This window comes from Microtus oregoni, unplaced genomic scaffold, assembly GCF_018167655.1.
Source record: "Microtus oregoni isolate MIOR12 unplaced genomic scaffold, Mior012 000086F_ref0000336, whole genome shotgun sequence".
NCBI classification, from domain to species: domain Eukaryota; kingdom Metazoa; phylum Chordata; class Mammalia; order Rodentia; family Cricetidae; genus Microtus; species Microtus oregoni.
The window spans coordinates 2453042-2471161 of record NW_024544552.1 but is presented as its reverse complement, the minus strand read 5'-3'; the positions used below and the strand labels follow the sequence as shown (position 1 = coordinate 2471161).

The window sequence follows — 18120 nt, the reverse complement described above, 5'->3', positions numbered from 1 at the left end:
CATACTTATTACCAATTACTGAGTCTACACAGAGAAAAATGGGCCAGGTTCACAGCTGTGAAGCAAGTCTGGCATTTGACCAGACTACAGCTGGTGAAATGCAGGTCTGTGGCTTGCAGAGAGAGCCCAAGGTTCCAGAGCGAGACAGACTGGGCAGGGTCTAGGCTTTATGGATAAAGGTCTGGCTCTGGAGAAAGGACTATCGTCAACTAAGAATAGGAAGATAGTTTGTGAGAGAATCACAAAAGATTACCCCTCCTGGCCCATTAAATTTTTAAAATGTCAGAATTGTTCCTTGATGTGGAGGAGAGATTTGATTTCTTCTGCTAAGATTCATGATACACTCTACACAGCTTCCATAACCTTTAGAATCAGTCAGCTCATCCACCGGATCCCAGTTCCTACAAGTGGGGCAGTTCTGAAGGCTGCAGAGGGCATTGGGCGGTTCCACCCTGTCATCTTGTACAAACCTTTTACCCACTCTTTATAAGGTATTTTTTTTTTTTAGTTGTTGGAAAGAAATGTGAGGCCTCCCATACTCAAGTCAAGCATTCTACTATCAAACTACTATCTACCTCTAGCCCCTCTCTAATCCTCTTCATGACGATAGACAGTGGGACTAGTTCCATAAAAAAGCCACCTGGCTGAAGAAGGGGTTGGCAGTAATGGTTATGCCAGCAGGAGGTTGGGCAAGTACAGTCTGCATGATGGGGGTGAAGAGCTGTGTTGGCATTGAGGACTCCAGGGCACCCTCAGGCTCAGGCATTGGGGATGATCAGTCTCAGTCTTGTCTCTAAAGGTTAGCTCCTGGCCCTTTGTTGAGCTTTTTCAGTTAAGGAGACTTCCTCATGCTCAGACACACAAGTAGCTTCTGTTCCCCTCCAAGCCACTGATCAGTTTTGGGATTATCTGGGAGGCTGCAGGGGGATGAGTGTGTGGGGGATCAGGAGAAAAGTATGTGGCATACTGGTGCTGGTGCATTGTCTTTGTTGACGTAAAGTTGTTTTTTGTTTGTTTGAGTGCATAAACTATTAGTAACAGTTGTAGCAGATTTTTTTTGAGACATCTCTCTCCATAGCCCTAGCTATCCTGGAACTCACTATGTAGACCAGGATGGCTTCTAATTCACAGAGATCCACTTGCCTCTTCCTCCCGAGTACTGGGATTAAATGCATTAATCATTATACCAGGGTCAGATTCCTTTATATATTATATCTATATTGTCTTATATAAAGGTATGTATTGGTTTCCAAGGATTTCTTAACGTATCTTATGCCTCTAAAATCCTTCAGACCTTGCAATGCCAGACTGGGTTGGTCCAGCCTAGGAAACCCAGAGACTGGGCTCCTACGTGTAACAAGCAGCTGCCTCTGGACACATGTGCCCCAGCTGCTGCCTAGCCTCTGTGCCCTACCTTCCCCATGAGCCTGCTGCCTACACTATGCTCTGTGCTGGCTGGGGCAGTCTCTGAGCCTTCGCACCTGCTCCAGTTGCGCATGACTCAGCTGCTGGCTCTGGTGGCCTAGCCAGGTAGTCCCTGACTCAGTGGGGTGCTGGGATGTCCTTTGGTGCTCCCTTTAGCATCCCCGTGTGTGACTTGGGCCACAGCTGGGCATTAATTGCTCTCAGTAAAAGCATTTTGAATAGGCTCAGATGAAAGGGGCTCTCAAAGTTCAAAGCCCCACAGGGATATGGGGGGTGAAGAAAGGTGGCCTCTGTTTAGGTGACAGAAGAAAGAGACGCTGAAGTCTCAGACAAGAAGCCTGGCACACAGGCTTGGAGGCTTAGGGACAGAGAGTTTCTCACTTTTTGTTCTTTTGACCACATCTCTCTTGCTATATTCTTGTGAATCCGTCCCCCCCCCCCCCCCGTGGTAAAGTCAACTGCTCCTAGAGACTTCAGGTCCCTTCCTATGTAAAGGTCACCCACATCCCCTTCTTCATACTGAGATGCGTCCCAGGATACTGTGTGAAGGCTACCTGGCACATCTGAATTTCAAGATTGATTTGTCTGTTTTTAAATAGTCCACCCCCTTTCTCTGCTTTAACACCCACATCTCCTGCTCTTGTCTCTGCTTGCTGGGTTATGCCTCTTGAGGTACAAACTCCTCCATTCACGCCTACATCCCTCTTGGAAAGGGTGGCCTGTGTCTCAATGGCTTTGATGACGTTGGTGCTGGGACAGTGATGGAGCTGAGGTAGTAGTTTTCTCAGACTCCCAGAAAGAGGAGGTGAGGTGATGACAGGAGGAGGGCCTGGAAGAAACCAGAGTTATGAAGTTATGATTTTTATTTTTATTTTCTACATGACTGCTGGAGAAAGTCTGCCTCTGGGCTGATGGGAAGGAGCATCAAATCACGAGAACTAAGACTAGAAGAGACCTAAGAGAATTGCCAGCATTCCAGCCTTCTCTGTAAACCCTAGCCAAATGGCTGGACAGTCTGACTCACAATCCCCCAAGAGACAGGGTGCCCACTACCTACCCACTAATAGAACCCGTCATCCCAGAGCAGGCCCTGCTGCTCAGAGAGCTCAGTCTTGGGTCCACCTCTCTTCCTGTGTATCAGATGCACAGCCCTAGCCTCACTCTTTGGAACTACACAAAACAGGTACAGACTCTCTGTAAGATCAAAGCCCTCTATCTCCACTCTGCACAGCGAGCCTTATTGGGAAAGTGCCTGTGGTTCTGGAAACCCAGGGCTCTGGCAGAGGCTGCCAGGGGAAGTCTTGGAAGGAGGAACCTGGGGGAGGAGGGGAGGCTTGGGCAGGGCTTATGGCTCTCCTGACAGTTAACCCTTCCCTCTCCAGCCAGGCCTGGCGGAGCTAGAGAAGCCCCACCTCTCACTCAGTCCTTTATCCTGGTATCCAAGCAACGGGAAACAAACAGGGAGGGCAGAGTGAGGGCCTGCCTGGTCAGGCTTAGTGGGGAAAGCTAAGAACCGGATACTAGCTTTCTTCTGATGCCTCCCTCCACCTCCTACCTCTCTGGGCAGTTGTTCAGAGCAGGACAGGCCTGGGACCCCCCCTGGGGGTTGAAGCGACCACAGCTTCCCTTTGAAGATACGTGATTGAAAAGTCCAAGTATTGAGGCAAAAGAAAATTTCATTCCCACAAGTCCAAAAGTCGAAGTCACAATGGGCATATATGGATTAATTCATCACAAAATCTGACTTCACACACAGGGACACAAGGTCCAGGCCAATCAGCCTGAGCTGTAGAAGCTGTCCCGAGGACCTGGCTATGATCTCCGAGAATGACTCTTAGTGTCTGAGTAGAAGGTTCCAAGAGGTGTAGTTCTCAAGGATCTTATCTTCTCTGTCGAAGAATAATCAGCAGCTGTCCCTCCTGGTTTCATTCTTTTGCATTGTGTCTGGCAGGACCCTGGCATACTTCCCAAGCACTGAGACATAACTCTGGTCACCTCTGGGGTTCTCTAGTTCTCTCTATGGGCACATCATCAATAGCGTTTGGATCTCTGCCTAAACATCATTTCCACCAAACAGGACTCTATGAATCTTATTAGCACCGTTTATCACATCATGGGCTAAGGGTCCCCTTGCTTTTCCGTGTCTCTCAGTGGGGAGGCTGTAGGAGCCGAGCTGAGTCTTCTTTGTTTCCCCACCAACACCACCACACACACATTCTGCATGCAGTTCAGTAGTTACGGAAGCGCTGAAGGTCTGAGGAGTGGAGACGGAGCTGAATTCTGTGAGGTGAGGGCACCTTTATCTTGGAGGCTTCTCAGCTCTTCCTTAGCTCTGACATCAGGATTCCACACACTCTTTATAAGGGATGCCCTCTCAACTTTGCTGTCCCTCTGACAGTTTCATCTGATGATGTTCAGTCAACCACTCTTGGCCCTGCTAAAAGTGGTAGGTCAGGCCACTCCTTCAGAAGTCAAGGCCGTGTGAACCACAATCATCCCTAGGACACTGCTTGATGGGAGAGATTTGGGTATACCCAGGCTCCCTCTTGCAGTCCCCCCTTTCTGAGGTGAGCCAGTGAAAACACAGAGTCTCAGGAGCTGGGCCATGGGCCCAGATAAGCCTTGGGTCATCTGTGTTTCAAGTTATTGCTTGAAGACCTGATGTAAATTTCAATCCCCAGCCCCACCCCCATATCTTCAAACTTAAGCGCTCACACTGATCTCACACCTGACTCTAACCCTCCTTGTCAGAACTTACAGTGATCCCCTTATACCACCTGCACAATCTCTGAACCCCTGCCCTTGGCCTCACCCGGCAGTCCTTCATCATCACTGTTATCGTCACCGAAATCCGGTGGGAAGTCAGCAGCTGCTATAGCCCCTTGGTATCCAGAATCCAGCTTCTCTGTGACCATTTTGCTTTGAGACCTACATTATTATTTCTGTGGTAGTTCCTCACTCCTGCTCCCAACCTCCGCAGAGACTTTCTCTGCTGGGTAACTCTTCCCTAGATGTTCTGGGGTGAGTGCTAGGTCTACATGGAGGCATGGAAAATGGGGCAGAGGGGCTATGAGAGAGGAAGGTCTAGAAGGGGGTTGTAGTCCTGAGTCAGTTGGGGTATTGAACCCGTACCTCGGGAGCCTGAGGAGAAGCTGGGGCAAGTCAGGCAGCAAGAGAAGAGCGAGGGGTTTGTGCGGAATTCTAAAGGGACCGGGATTGGATTGTATCCCATCTCAGAAGCTGGCTCTGACTTCTCTGAACCCTTCTCCGGCCTCCTTCATTCCTCACTGTCTCTGTTAGGTTTTCAGCTTTGAATTTTTATTTCTGTCCAAGAACAGAAGCGAGTGTGGTTGCTATTCTCTCCTGGCACAGAAGTCCAAGACTGTCTGAGATCAGCCTGGACCTTTATGAGATTTGAAAAGGAAGTGGGGGGTGAAAACAGTTAAGGGTGGAGGCAGATGGTGAGGGCAAGGCAAGGGAAGAGTTAGAGTAGGGTGACTCTCAGGAACGGCACCCTCCTCATTTGCAGAAGGTGAGGCCCAGTCTCAGAAGGTGGAAACACTAGGCTGGACCTATACGCCTTACTCCACCACCCCACCCCCAAACCCCTGTGGCATAGGGCAGGAAGACCTACAGCTTTGTTTATAGGCTCCAAATTGCAAGCAGGTGACAATTAGGCTTCAGTAGGTCAAGGGGGACCAAAGTTGATGCTCTGCTTTTTCTAGCTTCAAGAAATCCTCTGTGATCCCCTCAAAAGGATTTTTCTAGAAGCATCGATTACTAGGTCCTTATTCCTTCTCAACCCCTCAACCTCAGCCTCTTTGAGATTCCATAGTCCCTTCCCCAGTAAATCCCTCTGACGGGCCTCATCTTTTGGTGACAGAACTCTACTGGTTACTCATAGCTTCCTGCATCTGGAAGCTTCCTTAGGCTGTGAGCAGGTGGTAGAGCAGGACTTCAGAGGTTACATTTGTTGTGGGATTAAGTTGCTTCATCCTCTTTCATATGGCTCATGCACTTTTGAGTCCCTCCCTCAGACATGGGGTATACCAGTATGTACCACTAGTATGTTTCCAGAGCTGAGTCAAGCCGGGATTCAGCAAGAAGCCACTGGTATCTTTCGATATCATAAAATCTCATTTTTGATTACCTTGAACCCTCTTGATCATATATATTTTCACTCATGTTTTAAGCACAGCTGCACTATCTTTTGACTTAAATCTCAAACTTAATTAAAACTCATTGTAACAAATCTTGAATCAATTTCAACCCAGCTTTTGATTTACCTCAATCTGTATCCCTAAGCCTATCTACAAATGACACCAAAAATGAATTCTTATCATAACACAAAGCCCAGCCTTAACTCCAAGCTGTACTTGTAGCTGTAATTCTAACCTTAATACTGGCCTTAACTTTAATCCCAACCTCAAATCTGGCCTCAACCTCACCCATAATTTCAAATAACCCCAAATTTAACCCCAGGGGCAGCCATCATGGCACATTAACTCAGATCCAGAGCTCAAATGAATCCCTGCACCTCAGTTGAGTGGAACCACAGCTCCCCCTTTCCATCTGGTCTCTCTCTAATCCTGCCCCTTCCTGCTTTCCCCTCCACTCACCACTGGCTTCCTGCTCTTCCTCTGATGTGCAGCAGTCCATATGGCTATCAAGCCCCCTTTTGGACCACTCTGGGCTGAGAGTCAGGATGCCTGTCTATCCCCTACTTCACCAGTAGCTGCAACTGAACTGTATCTTTGCTTCTCTGGGCATCGGTGTCCCTACCTGTAGAATGGGGACAACGACCCATAAGGCTCAGGACAACCCCATAAATCCAAAAATAGTTAAGGAAATGAGGATAGCCACTGTGTACATCTGGTGGGCCCTCGAGCAACCTGTTATTGTTGGCAGTTTGGGTAAAAGGATTTGGGACACAGAGCCGCGTGGACTCCTGTGCTTCCTTATTGTTCTGTCCTATTCTTCCAAGGAGGTGGACCCTGGCAACATTCCTGAACCCCATAACTCTCCTAAAGACTCTTCCCCCTCTGCCCTTCCTGAGCCCCAGGTCAGTTGTGGAGAAGGCTCTGGGATCCCTTGAGGGAGCGAACCTATAGAATGTGGCTTGTCGTGACTTGCCATCTGTTGGACAGTCCTGGAATCCAGGGAAGGTTAAGGAACTGTTCTGAATCCATGGATCAACCAACAGTGGCTGGCCTGCCCCCTTCTGCTGACTAAGACTCTCTCCCACCCCAGCTTCAACCTAACTGCCTAGAACTGGGATGGATTAGTCACCCTGATGACTGTAGTTGCCCACTGGTCAGTCCTGGCTTTGAGGGTTTTTGTTCTTAGGGGATTATGACCCCTGCTAACAGGAACCTTCATTAAACTACCAGGGCCTGGCTGAGAGTCCAAGAAATCCCTGAAGAAAGCACACCGCGGGGCTCAGCTTTTTTCCCTTAGTATCTGTGAAAGAAACACACACTCACATGAGCTCTTGTTCTGCTCACCTCAAACACCCTCTCTCCCTTCACAGTCCCTCACTCCCCCCAAATGCCCTGACCCCTTCTTCCCTCTTCTTCAAGCCTTGGTAAACTGATTTAGATTTGTGTGGAGTTAGGGATCTAGACCCATCATAGCAACTCGTGCTCGCTGGGGTCCTGGAACTTGGGGGATGACCTTTGTGTCACCAAAGATGGAGAAGTAGTTGCAAGGGAAGATCCTGTTCTTATACACACCCTTTCTTTCCCTCCTCAGCCCAAAGGACAGAGAAAAGCTACATTCCAGTATTCCCTGTCACCTGGGCCAGGGACAGGGTCAGGTCCCATCATGGGAGAAGCATCCCTTCTCTAGTACACTATCTTTTAGACCTGGCCTGGCATGGTCTCCCTGGAAAGCAAGGGATGCTTGAAGGGGTTTGGACCTGGAAATCTGGGTCTGCAATGGGGGTGCAAGCCAGGCTGCTCTGGGGTGTCTTTGGTCAGTAGTAACTCTTCAAATCCTGGCCATCCTTTCCTCCCCAAATCTTGCCTTTCCTTCCTCTTCCCCACTTCCCCCCAGGGAAGCAGGCAACAAATGAGTGGTGAGGGGAGCTCCGTGGACGCTGTAAAATGGGGCAACTGTTGTCACCCTGAGGACCTGGCCAGGAGGAAGTGGAGGTTTAACAGGTGCTTAATTACAAGTCCCGCTGGTCGCCGTGCGCTACTCTTGGGACAGGGAAGAGCTTGGGTGAGGGCTGTGTAATGCCTGGGTAGGCCATCCTGTCACCCTGCTAATTAGGGCTACTTGGGCTCCTCCCCTAGGCGGGGACCAGGCCCCCTCCCTCCTATAGAAATAACTCCGGCTGCTCCTTAGCCTGGCACTCATTGCACCTTCCTGCCACCCCGGGCAGTGTCTGGGCCCTCCGCTCCCCCTCCCTCCACCTGCCCCATCCACCCACCACCAACCACCACCAGCCCACTGGAACCCAGCTCAGGCGGAGGAAAGATCAAGCCTAGAGACATGGGAGTTCGAGGAGCATTCCATCTACTACTCGTGTGCCTGAGCCCAGGTATGGGACTGGGCAGGGGCAGAGATGCATTATGCCAGGAGGTCAGGGATGAACGAGAGCTCACAGAAGAGCCTCAAAGATGGCCAACGAGGCACTGGTAGAAACTGTCTACCTTCACTTTGCTGACACTGATCTGGATCCTGCCTAGGGAGCTTCTCCTCAGGACAGCCTGTGCCTGAAGGCTTGGGACAGTGTCTGTGTGCAGAGGCCTCGGAATAGATCTTCATGGCGGTGTTGACAGCTTGTTGTAGCTCATATACGTGTGCAGGTGCCCTCTCTGATGTTTCCACGCTGGGAGATGGAGATAGGGCTTGCTTGGAGATGCAGAGTTAGTTGTGGGAATTGCAGGCGGGGGATGAATCAGGTGAGCAGCAGCAGCTCTGGGTGGGGGTTGGGGAGGAGCCTGGCAATGATCCCTTTCATTCAGACTCTTCCCAGGGGAAGGGCCAGCTCACCCAAGCCAGAGCACTGGGCAGGAGAGCTGTTTGTCTTGAAAGCGCTTCGTATGCTGGGCTGTTTTCATCATAGCCAGTAAGAACCCAGGCCGAGGGCCGCTGTTCTGTGCCTTATGTGCCGTGAGAGACCACAGGTGATGCCTCTCCTGGGATGAGGCTGAGAGAATGTGGACAGGATGGATGGTAAACGAGCCCCCTTCACCTCTCTGGGGCACCTCTCTGGAAGGCAGGGCTCAGGTTTGGATACAGTGGCTGCCTGCCCGGGACTGGGCAAGTCTCAGCAAGGGACATCCTATCAAGTATTGAAAATAGCTGAAAATAGCATGAACCCCTTGTGGGGTCCAGATGTAGGATGAAGGGTTTGATGAAGGAGATGGAGAAGGGAGACTGTTTTATTCTGTTTTTGTGTATGGGAATACGCGTGCCTGTGTGTGTGTGTGTGTGTGTGTGTGTGTGTGTGTGTGTGATGTGTGATGGCTGCATTTCTGGCTAAATGCCTGCTGCACCCTTTCTCTGCTGAGGGCTTCTCAGGGAGTGCCTACTCAGGAAGCCCTGGCTGTGCCAGGAGAGCTGGAGGCATCTCCGTGTGTGCTCTCTGCGTGAGGGTATGTGGACTAGATAGATGCTTGCTGTGTGGAGGTGCGTGCCGATACTTTCTGAACTGCCTTTTTAAATTCTCACTTCCCTTTCCAGGCTGAAATCAGCTTGAAAATTTAGGATAGTTTTCTTAGCTTAGAACAGACACTTGCTGAGGTGACATTCCCCCACAGAAGGTGGCCAGCCCTGGTGATTTTATAAGGGACAATCACCAGTTTCCTTGGACAGCCTCTTGACTTTCCAGTGTCCCTCTTTCCCCAAGTCGTGTCTAGGACTCTTTCTACACCGACTTGCATAGGCTCTTCTCTCCACGCAAGCTGCCTTCTTCTCTTACATTCCCTGGAAATTCATACCCAGTGTCACAACAATATAAACCCGGGTGATATGCCAGGAACAACTTCCCAAGGGGTGGGAGGAGGTACAAAAAGGCTGGAACCCTTGGGAGGAGGCTGAGAAAGCATCTAAGGAGGTTTAGGAGCTAGGGCGAGGCTCCACGGCCTAGGACAATTGGAGCAAGACAATCTAGCGTGGGGTGGCGGCATTCTTTTCCAGCTTGTCCCTTCTCCCCAAACCCCCTTCTCTAAATACTTACTCTCAGTCTGGCTGACCTCCATGGTGTAGGTAAAGGGAATCCTCCCTGTCGTCATCTGTTTCCAGTGGCTCATCCCCGGGGTGGAGCTGAATTCTGGCTCATCCCTGGCTTGCCTCTTGCCGCCTCAGGATCTGGCAGATGGCATCAGGATCCTTATCTTAGGAATGAGCTGGTATTCTCTTGGCCTAAGGCTGGAGGAGGCATCTCCAGGTCCCGTTAGAGTCCCACAAGCCAGACTGCCTGTTGGAGAATAACTCAGAGTCTATTGGATTAGGATCATGTTTGTGGGCTAGCCATGGTTTAGGAGGGGCAGGCCTGGTGATGCTTGAGATGTTGGGGGGAAATGTAAGGCCCTCGCTGGCTTTTCCAGAGACAGGTTACGCATAGAACTCAGGGCCTCTGCAGATATGTCTGGTCTTGAATGGACGCGCAGGAAGCTACAAGAGCGTGCAGTGGGTGTGTCTTAGATTAGTGTGTACTCTGTCTGTAGATGTGTGTTCGTGTATAGATCTAATAGCTTGTGTGTAATAACATAGGGACTTCATGGCCATATATTCACATTTGAGGGCTTGAAAGAACATACCTGTGTCTATTTGTTTAGCCCAGTACAGTGTATACCTGTGTGTGTGTGTGGGGGGGGTAGGGAAGTGGGGAGAGGCTTCCTGAGTTTTGGGGATGGAACCCAAAGAGCATACTTACTCAGAACTTGGCCATCAATAGAAAAGCTTGGTGAGGGGCTTGTAAAGGGAGTGCTGCAGACTGGGGAGGCAGGGAGCTGAGTGTCTAGGGTGGGGCCCTGGGTTCACTCCCCCCCTTATTCTTCTCTAGGTCTAACCGGTTGGGGCTAGAGCTTGCCTGAGGCTTCAGGGTAGGGAGGTGGGGCCGGGGGAGGAGCTCACTTCTAAGCTTCCCGATCCTGCTCCAAACCCTGGGCTTCTACTCTGACTCAGTGGCAGGAGGGGCCCCAAAGGGACCAAGCAAGTGGGAGCAGCTATTTTGGAGCCACACAAACACACAAGGAAGACACACAGTCTACAATGGTACACTCTGCCATACAAAGCTTATTCTACATTACAAGCTGCCATAGACAAAGACATGCACATGAACATGGCCAGGCTCTAGGTTACAGCTGCCCAAGGCATATGCTGTCACTTAGAACACTTATATAGCCAGCACACATTATCGTGCATCACACATAAACAGACACACACAGAGCACACAAAACATACCAACACACACAGATAGACCTAGTCTTATGATTTTCAGGATGGAAAAAGATGCCAGGAGTCTTTGTATCCACTTTCCACTTTCTGGCTTCACTCAAACCCAGCCCATACATGTGGCTTTTAAACAGCCTGTTTCTTCTCATAGAACATTTAACAGCTTTGGGTGTTTCATGCATGCACACACACAATTGCCTACACTATCATGTAAATATGTGGGTAGATCTACTACAAGGTTATATACATGAATATCTTTGTAGCTACAAAGACTAATAAACATATAATGCATATTTGTGCATATATTCATATTTTCAAATGCATCATTGTATATACACATAAATATAACACAAGAGCTATGTATGTAAACAGTATTCAAATGCACATCTACACAAGTCTAGAATATATATACAAGTTCACAAGGACACACAGAGACTGACTGACATATGAATGAACTAACAATATTAAGTATTGCTAATGCCAGTACACACACATATACACACAGACACACAGAGATACAACAGTCAGGGACACACAGACACAGATACACACACACACACAACACACACAAACACAGACACGCCTTTGGAAGCCCCACTGAGTTCTGGCTGACAGGTACAAAGTGGCAGAGACCGGCTACTCAAGAATTGTTTCTGTTCTCATCTCCCCACCCACTTCACCCTTCACCAGCACTGTTGTCTGCTGTAAGGATCAACGGGGATGGCCAGGAGGTCATGTATCTGGCAGAAGGTGATAATGTGAGGCTAGGCTGCCCCTACATCCTGGATCCTGAGGACTATGGTCCCAATGGTCTGGACATTGAGTGGATGCAAGTCAACTCAGAACCCTCACATAGGGAGAATGTGGTAAGTGCTTGGCACAGGATTCTCTGTACTCTGTCTACTCTGTGATGTCAAAACCTGGTGGGAAGCCAACATCCTGAGGGAGAAGGAAGAAGGCAAGTGAGGAAACCAAGACCTCGAACTTCCTCCAAGATCTTTTAGGGAATGAGGCAACAGGGATTAGAGCTTTCCAACCGGGAATCCAGCCAGCCAGATTCCACATCCCTCTACCCCATATTAAGAGGAAGATTAAGTATGGCCCCCGACTTTAGAAGTTCTTGATCTGACCTGATATTTCTCTAGAATATCTAATATCATTAGCTCTCACTCATTCTGTAAGAGATCAGTGTGCCTGACACTATCCTTCCCATTTCTTCCGTGAGAAAATTGAGTCTTAGAGAAGGTCAGTGAACTGCCCAATCAACTTGCATGACCCTCCTTGGCTCAGTTTATCTCAACAGCTCTCTTTCTCTTCTTCTTAACAGTTTCTTACTTATCAAGACAAGAGGATCGGCCATGGCAACCTCCCTCATCTGCAGCAGAGGGTCCGCTTTGCAGCCTCAGATCCCAGCCAGTATGATGCCTCCATCAACCTCATGAACCTGCAGGTATCTGACACAGCAACATACGAGTGTCGGGTAAAGAAGACCACCATGGCCACCAGGAAGGTCATTGTCACTGTCCAAGGTATGACCAGATTATTCTGGGCTCCCCTTTCCCAGGCTTCAGAATGGATTGGCTAATGTGAACCTGGCTTTGTCTTTTGGCTGGGTCTGGGTTTATAATTGCCTGCCTTGTTACAGCACGTCCTGCGGTACCCATGTGCTGGACCGAAGGCCACATGTCCAAGGGCAACGATGTGGTACTGAAGTGCTTTGCCAATGGAGGCTCTCAGCCCCTGTCCTACAAGTGGGCCAAGATCAGTGGGCACAGTTACCCCTACCGAGCTGGATCCTACCACTCCCAGCACAGCTTCCACTCTGAACTCTCTTATCAAGAATCTTTCCACAGCTCCATCAATCAAGGTGAGGGGGCCTAGCCAAGGGAGGGTGAAGATAAGCAGAGGACTGGGAAAGGGGGCCTGCTGGGACTTCCATGACTTGTCAGTGGTACCAAGTCTAGGAGAGGCTGCTCATTTGGGCATATCCCAGCAGCTGCTACTGAGGGAAGGAGAGAAGGCATAAAAGGGATGTCAGTCAAAAGCAGCCCGGCTAATGTGGAGAGAACATGGTCCAAGGAGGAGCTGGGCTAGGATCCTGGCTAGGATGCGGATTGGTGGTAAATCTCAGGCAAGTGGCCACCACCTCTGTAACAGATGAAAAAAGGAATACTTACTAGTAACCACCATTCACCGGGATGTGAGGCTCCTAGCACTTAGAGAAGCTGGATAATAGACTGGACCAGTGCTCACACTCAGGATGTATTTCCCTGAGGTCACAGAGAAATAATGGTGACTCTGCCTTCTTTCTGAGAGAGGGGTCCTTCTTTTCCTTCTTTCTGTCTCAGCAAGGGTAGTATTTAGAGTGGAGTGGACTTGTGAATGCTTGCATACACCTTTCTGGTTTTTGTTTGTTTGTTTTGAGTGGTATTTCATCCCGCATTCCACAGGGGCTGGGCAAGGTAGGAGCTCTCAGAGATCAGGCTTCTCTGTCTCACTACCCCTCTGATGCTCTTCCAATTTCAGGAATGGGCAACGGGGACCTGGTGTTGAAAAACGTCAATGCAGATGACGATGGGCTGTATCAGTGCACAGTGGCCAACCATGTGGGCTATAGCGTCTGCGTGGTGGAAGTGAAAGTCTCAGGTAGGTACCTCAGCCCTGAGAGTCCCCTGGCTGGGAGGGTTGGATTGCAGGTACCTGGGGTTGTAGCCTCTGCCCTGCTATCAGGCTAGGCTTTTGTCTAGAGCAGTTGGAAGCCATCTGCAGATTCACTTACCCTGCACCTTCCCACATCTTCCTCATCGGGCTTCCCGGGGCCCTGGGTTCTTTCCCACAGACAATTGCCCTGGCATGTGCCAGGCTGTGAGAAACCTGATTGCTTCCACTTCTCTCCACAGACTCCCAGCGTATAGGCATGATCGTTGGCTCAGTGCTAGGCTCTTTGCTCATGTTGGCCTGCCTGGCACTAGGCATCTGGGGGATCGTCGCCTGCTGCTGCGGAGGCGCCGGGGGTGGTGCCCGCGGTGCCTTCGGCTACGGGGTCGGCGGCGGGGTCGGCGGCGGGGCCTGCGGCGGCGACTTGGCTAGTGAGATCAGGTAAAACCTGATGCATGCTGCATGCTGCTGCACGGCGGGGGACCGGCGCCCTGTCCTCTTCACCCCTGTCTGCCATCGGCCGGCTGGGAATCCTACCCCAAACCTGCCCGCCATCGCCATGGAGTGCTGGGACTACAGCATGTCGACCTGCCCACTCGCCGCATGGCTTTTCTGTCTTTCCCCTTCCTGCTTCCAGTCTTCACCTCTGCTCCCTGCCTTCCCTTTTCTTTCTGTCGTCTATGCATCCCTCGGTCTGTCTGGCCTAGACTGTAAGCTCCTGGAGGGCAGGGACCATGTCTTTTCACCTTTCCCTTGTATCGCGCCGGCAAAACCCTCAACATGCCTATTTAAGAGGAGTTAACATCAGTAGTGCTAATAACTTACATTAGAAGCAAAGTAGAAATAAAAATAGAACAAGAATAGCAGTGCTAATGATTGCAATGCCTTGGGGACGGAGGGAAAGAAGAGGGAGGGACAGGAGGTGATGAGAGCTTGCCAGAGAGCAAGGTGAGGGTTAGTCAAGGAAAGGAGAGACACAACTCCCGGATCATTAAGCCTCCCTTCCAGCCAAACACTAGAAAGGGACCCTGAGCTGCTGGGACACAAGCAGGGTCTAAAGGATGGGGAGAGTGGCATGGGGGCGCTGCAGGGTCGCCCGTCTAGGAATGTACAGAGAAGGGGAGAGTACGGTGAGGCAGAGAGAGAGAGAGAGAGAGAGAGAGAGAGAGAGAGAGAGAGAGAGAAAGAGAGAGATATGAGGGGCAGGTGGAGGGGGGCGCGGGAGATGAGAGGTTGCCAAGAGCCCCCAGCTCTGCCCAGGCCGTGCCAACGCCGCGCCGTGGAGGAGCCAGCTCACGCGCCCGCCTGTTGTTTTCCAGAGTGGACGCCGAGGCGCCCGGGTGCAAGGCCAGCGGGCGCGGCAGCCGCGTCACCCACCTCCTGGGGTACCCGACGCAGAACGTCAGCCGCTCCCTGCGCCGCAAGTACGCGCCTCCGCCCTGCGGCGGCCCCGACGACGTGGCCCTAGTGCCCCGCACAGCCTCCGCAGCCTGCGAAGCGGGCCCCTCCCCCGTCTACATCAAGGTCAAGAGCGCGGAGTCGGCCGATTGCGCCGACTGTGCCCAGGTCGAGCAGCGGTCGTGCAAGGACGGCCTCTTAGTGTGAGCGCGCAGCACCGGGCTGCGCCCCGGCTGGGAGGCGGTTCGGGGCTCTCCGCCCGCAGCTGGGGACAGGCTCGGGCTGGCGCAGACCTGGCTCTCACCGGCCGCCTGGCGGCAGAGAGTTCAGGGGAATTTCCCTCAGAGATGCCTAGGGAGACAGAGCCTCCTGTGGCTCTGAAGTAGGAGGGGGCAGGGGGACGGAGGAAGACAGTTCAGAACCCTTTCTCACCCCTGGGCTCCAGGGAGAGGAAGGGAGGGAAGCAGTCGGTATCCCAGAACCGCAGAGGTACAACAAGCCAGGTGTCCCCAGCCAAGGCAGAGGGCCCCCAGCCCTGGGAAGGTGGGGGTCAGGACTGAATTGTTCTGTGTGTGAGTTCTGAGCTCCGAGGCAACAGTGTTAGCACAATAAAGAAGCTTAAAGACTACACCGAGGTGGCTGTCCCGCGTACCACGGAGGGCTGGGCGTGGGGTGGGGAACCCTGACAAGTTGTTCCTTGCTGCCTTGCCTCCTGTCTGATTCCTCCGCTTTCCCTTCCTATAGCGGAAGCCACAGCTGTAAGGGGACATCAAGTCCTGTTCCTTCACAGTACACATGGGAAACTGAGGTCCTTCAGAACGGATTTTAAAATTCTGAACCTTGTTTCCCCCTTTATTCTAGAAGAGGGAACGAGCAGGGGTGGATGGGTGTTAGAGGTGACCTCTACACGTTCTCAGCATCCTCTTTTCTCCATCCAGCTACCTAATCTGAACTTCTTTATCTTTCCCAGGTGTAAGCCTTCCTTTCCAGCAGCCAGGAAGGGATCAAAACTCATTCAGACTCTGGAATAGGAAGACCTGAGGATATCTAGCTCAGCCCTGTCTTTGATGGGCAGGTTAAGTTTATTAGACACCTGAGAAGTGCCAGGTGTTTTCAAGTGTTTTACTTACCACTTAACTTTGGTTCTGTGAGGCTGTGCATCATTCCTATTATACACAAAAGAAACTGAGGTTCAGGGGATTAAGCATTTCAACCCAGGCAAGCAACAATTCGGGATTTGATCTAGGAATATTTGACTCCAGGATACCAATCTGTTCTCTGCTAACTGAATTCCTTCTATCACATCCCTGGTGAAGGCTATCCCAACCCCTTTCTTACCTACCTTCAATGGCATCTCACAGCCTCCCTAAGTATGAGCCTTTGGTTGTGAAGATCTGTTAGGAAACTTCTATTGACTGTGTGTATTTTATTCTTTGGTCCAAGAGCATCTTATGTCGACTCTGCTGCCTCTGTGGACCACACGGTTGTATTCCACACAGGATACCTATCTGGTGTTAGTGGGTTAAGGATCTAGTTTTGCTTGCCTTTCCCCAGCTACCTGCTAGTTAAGAGCCTAGATTCTTCTGTTTCTCCTCTCCTCAAAAGAAACTTTTCATTTCTAATTGTCCTTCTCCTGTCCTACAACATAAGGTAGATATGCATAAGGCTTAGAGTCTCCTGCTTGGTAGTAAATTACCTGGAAACGACTGAGATGGCTTGGGGTCTGTCAAAGGGTGCTGTCCATTCTGTCCTGAAGGTATTGGCAAGACAGATGAGAGAGAATGAATGTCAGGGCAAAGGGAATCAAAGACGGCTTACCTAGGGGCTGGAGGGCTGGGCACTGGGGGTGCAGATGAAGGGGAAGAGAGTTAAGTAGGGAGGGAGTAGAGAGCTCCAGAAGCCAGCAATCACTTGGTCATGTTTATGAGTGCCTTCCAGATGATTTATTCATAGATAGAGTTAGCTTCTCAGCAGGGCGCCGTGCCAGGCACACTTTGGCCCTAAGGCAGGTGACTGATGAGGCTGACATGAGGAAAAGGTGTTCCCACTCTGAGGAACGGCCAGCCCAGCCTGCTGCAGGATGCTGAGGGGCTGAGGCAGCCATGTGGCTTTACTGGTTGTGTTGAGGGACATCCTTATTATCCCTGTTCTGGGAGACAAGGAGCCATGCTCAGACCCTGCGTTCATTTGAGCAGTGACGATTGTGTGGCTCTGGCAAGAACAGAGCACTTCTGTTAGGGGTGAGTCAGCTGGGACGTGACGGAGGTTTCCCGGTGGACAGTGAAAGGAGCTTACTTTTCCAGCAATTGGTTTTACTACAAGAACATCTGGGGTCTTTCTTCCTCCTTTCTTCTGCTTGTAAGCTGTCTGGTGTAGGAAGAGGGCATGTGTGGTGGTGATACACATTGAACAATGGATTCGGGGGTGAGCTGGACTAGAGCAAGGGTCACGGAAGCTGGGTTACCAAATTTAGGTGGGCCACATCACCGTTCTTGCTAGTAAGCTTTTATTCATTGTGACAAATTCCTGAGATAATGAATTTTGAAAGAGGAAAAGCTGACTTTGACGCACAGTTTTGAAGATTTCTGTTCATGGTTGCTTGGCTTCCTCGCCTTTAGGCCTTTGATGAGACAGCACATAGTCATGAAAGCACACTAGAGGGAGAGGCTCATTTCTTCTAGCTGGAAAGCAAAGAGAAAAAGCATGCGGAGGGATTGGGCATGCCCCGAATGTCTTAACTTCCGTCTACTAACTTCACCTTCCCCCAGTTCTGGCAAAGACTAAAATCAAGTCACTCATCCAAACTCCAGTGTCAGACAAACAGCAGGCTAGGCCTAGATGCTACTTCCAAGAGAAAGCTTAAAGACGGCGCTGATTTGCTGCTGTTTCTACAGAGACTCAAATAGCGCAAAGTCACCCATTTCCACTCCTCTTTCCATTCTGTCTTTTCCACCTCTTCCCAACCTTGCCAGGACCAAATTCTAGTTCTTTGGGCCACTGAAGAATTATGCAGATAATTGACATCTCCTTGGTAACACGCACCCTTCTCTTGATAGCCATTAGAAACTCAATTCGGCATCCACAAGATTTTCTTGAATTTTGCCTTCCATTGCCTCTGATGGTGGGGCATCTCTGCTAGAAATGCATGTGAGCCTTCATTTACTCAGCCCCTTCGATTTTCCTCCCCAGCTCTTAGAGGGGCATAGCATCTGTTCCCAATCCTGCAGGTAG

General features: G+C 50.6%; 1 protein-coding gene across 1 annotated transcript; it reads left to right on the top strand.

Annotated features, from left to right (window-relative positions):
• The first annotated feature begins 7920 nt into the window (after positions 1-7920).
• Positions 7921-15230, top strand: Vsig8 (V-set and immunoglobulin domain containing 8). The gene is made up of 7 exons (XM_041643594.1): positions 7921-7969; positions 11524-11699; positions 12161-12362; positions 12479-12700; positions 13360-13479; positions 13734-13932; positions 14811-15230. The coding sequence occupies exons 1-7, from the start codon at positions 7921-7923 to the stop codon at positions 15094-15096; spliced, it is 1254 nt and encodes a 417-aa protein (XP_041499528.1). The 3' UTR covers positions 15097-15230.
• The last annotated feature ends 2890 nt before the right edge of the window (positions 15231-18120 follow it).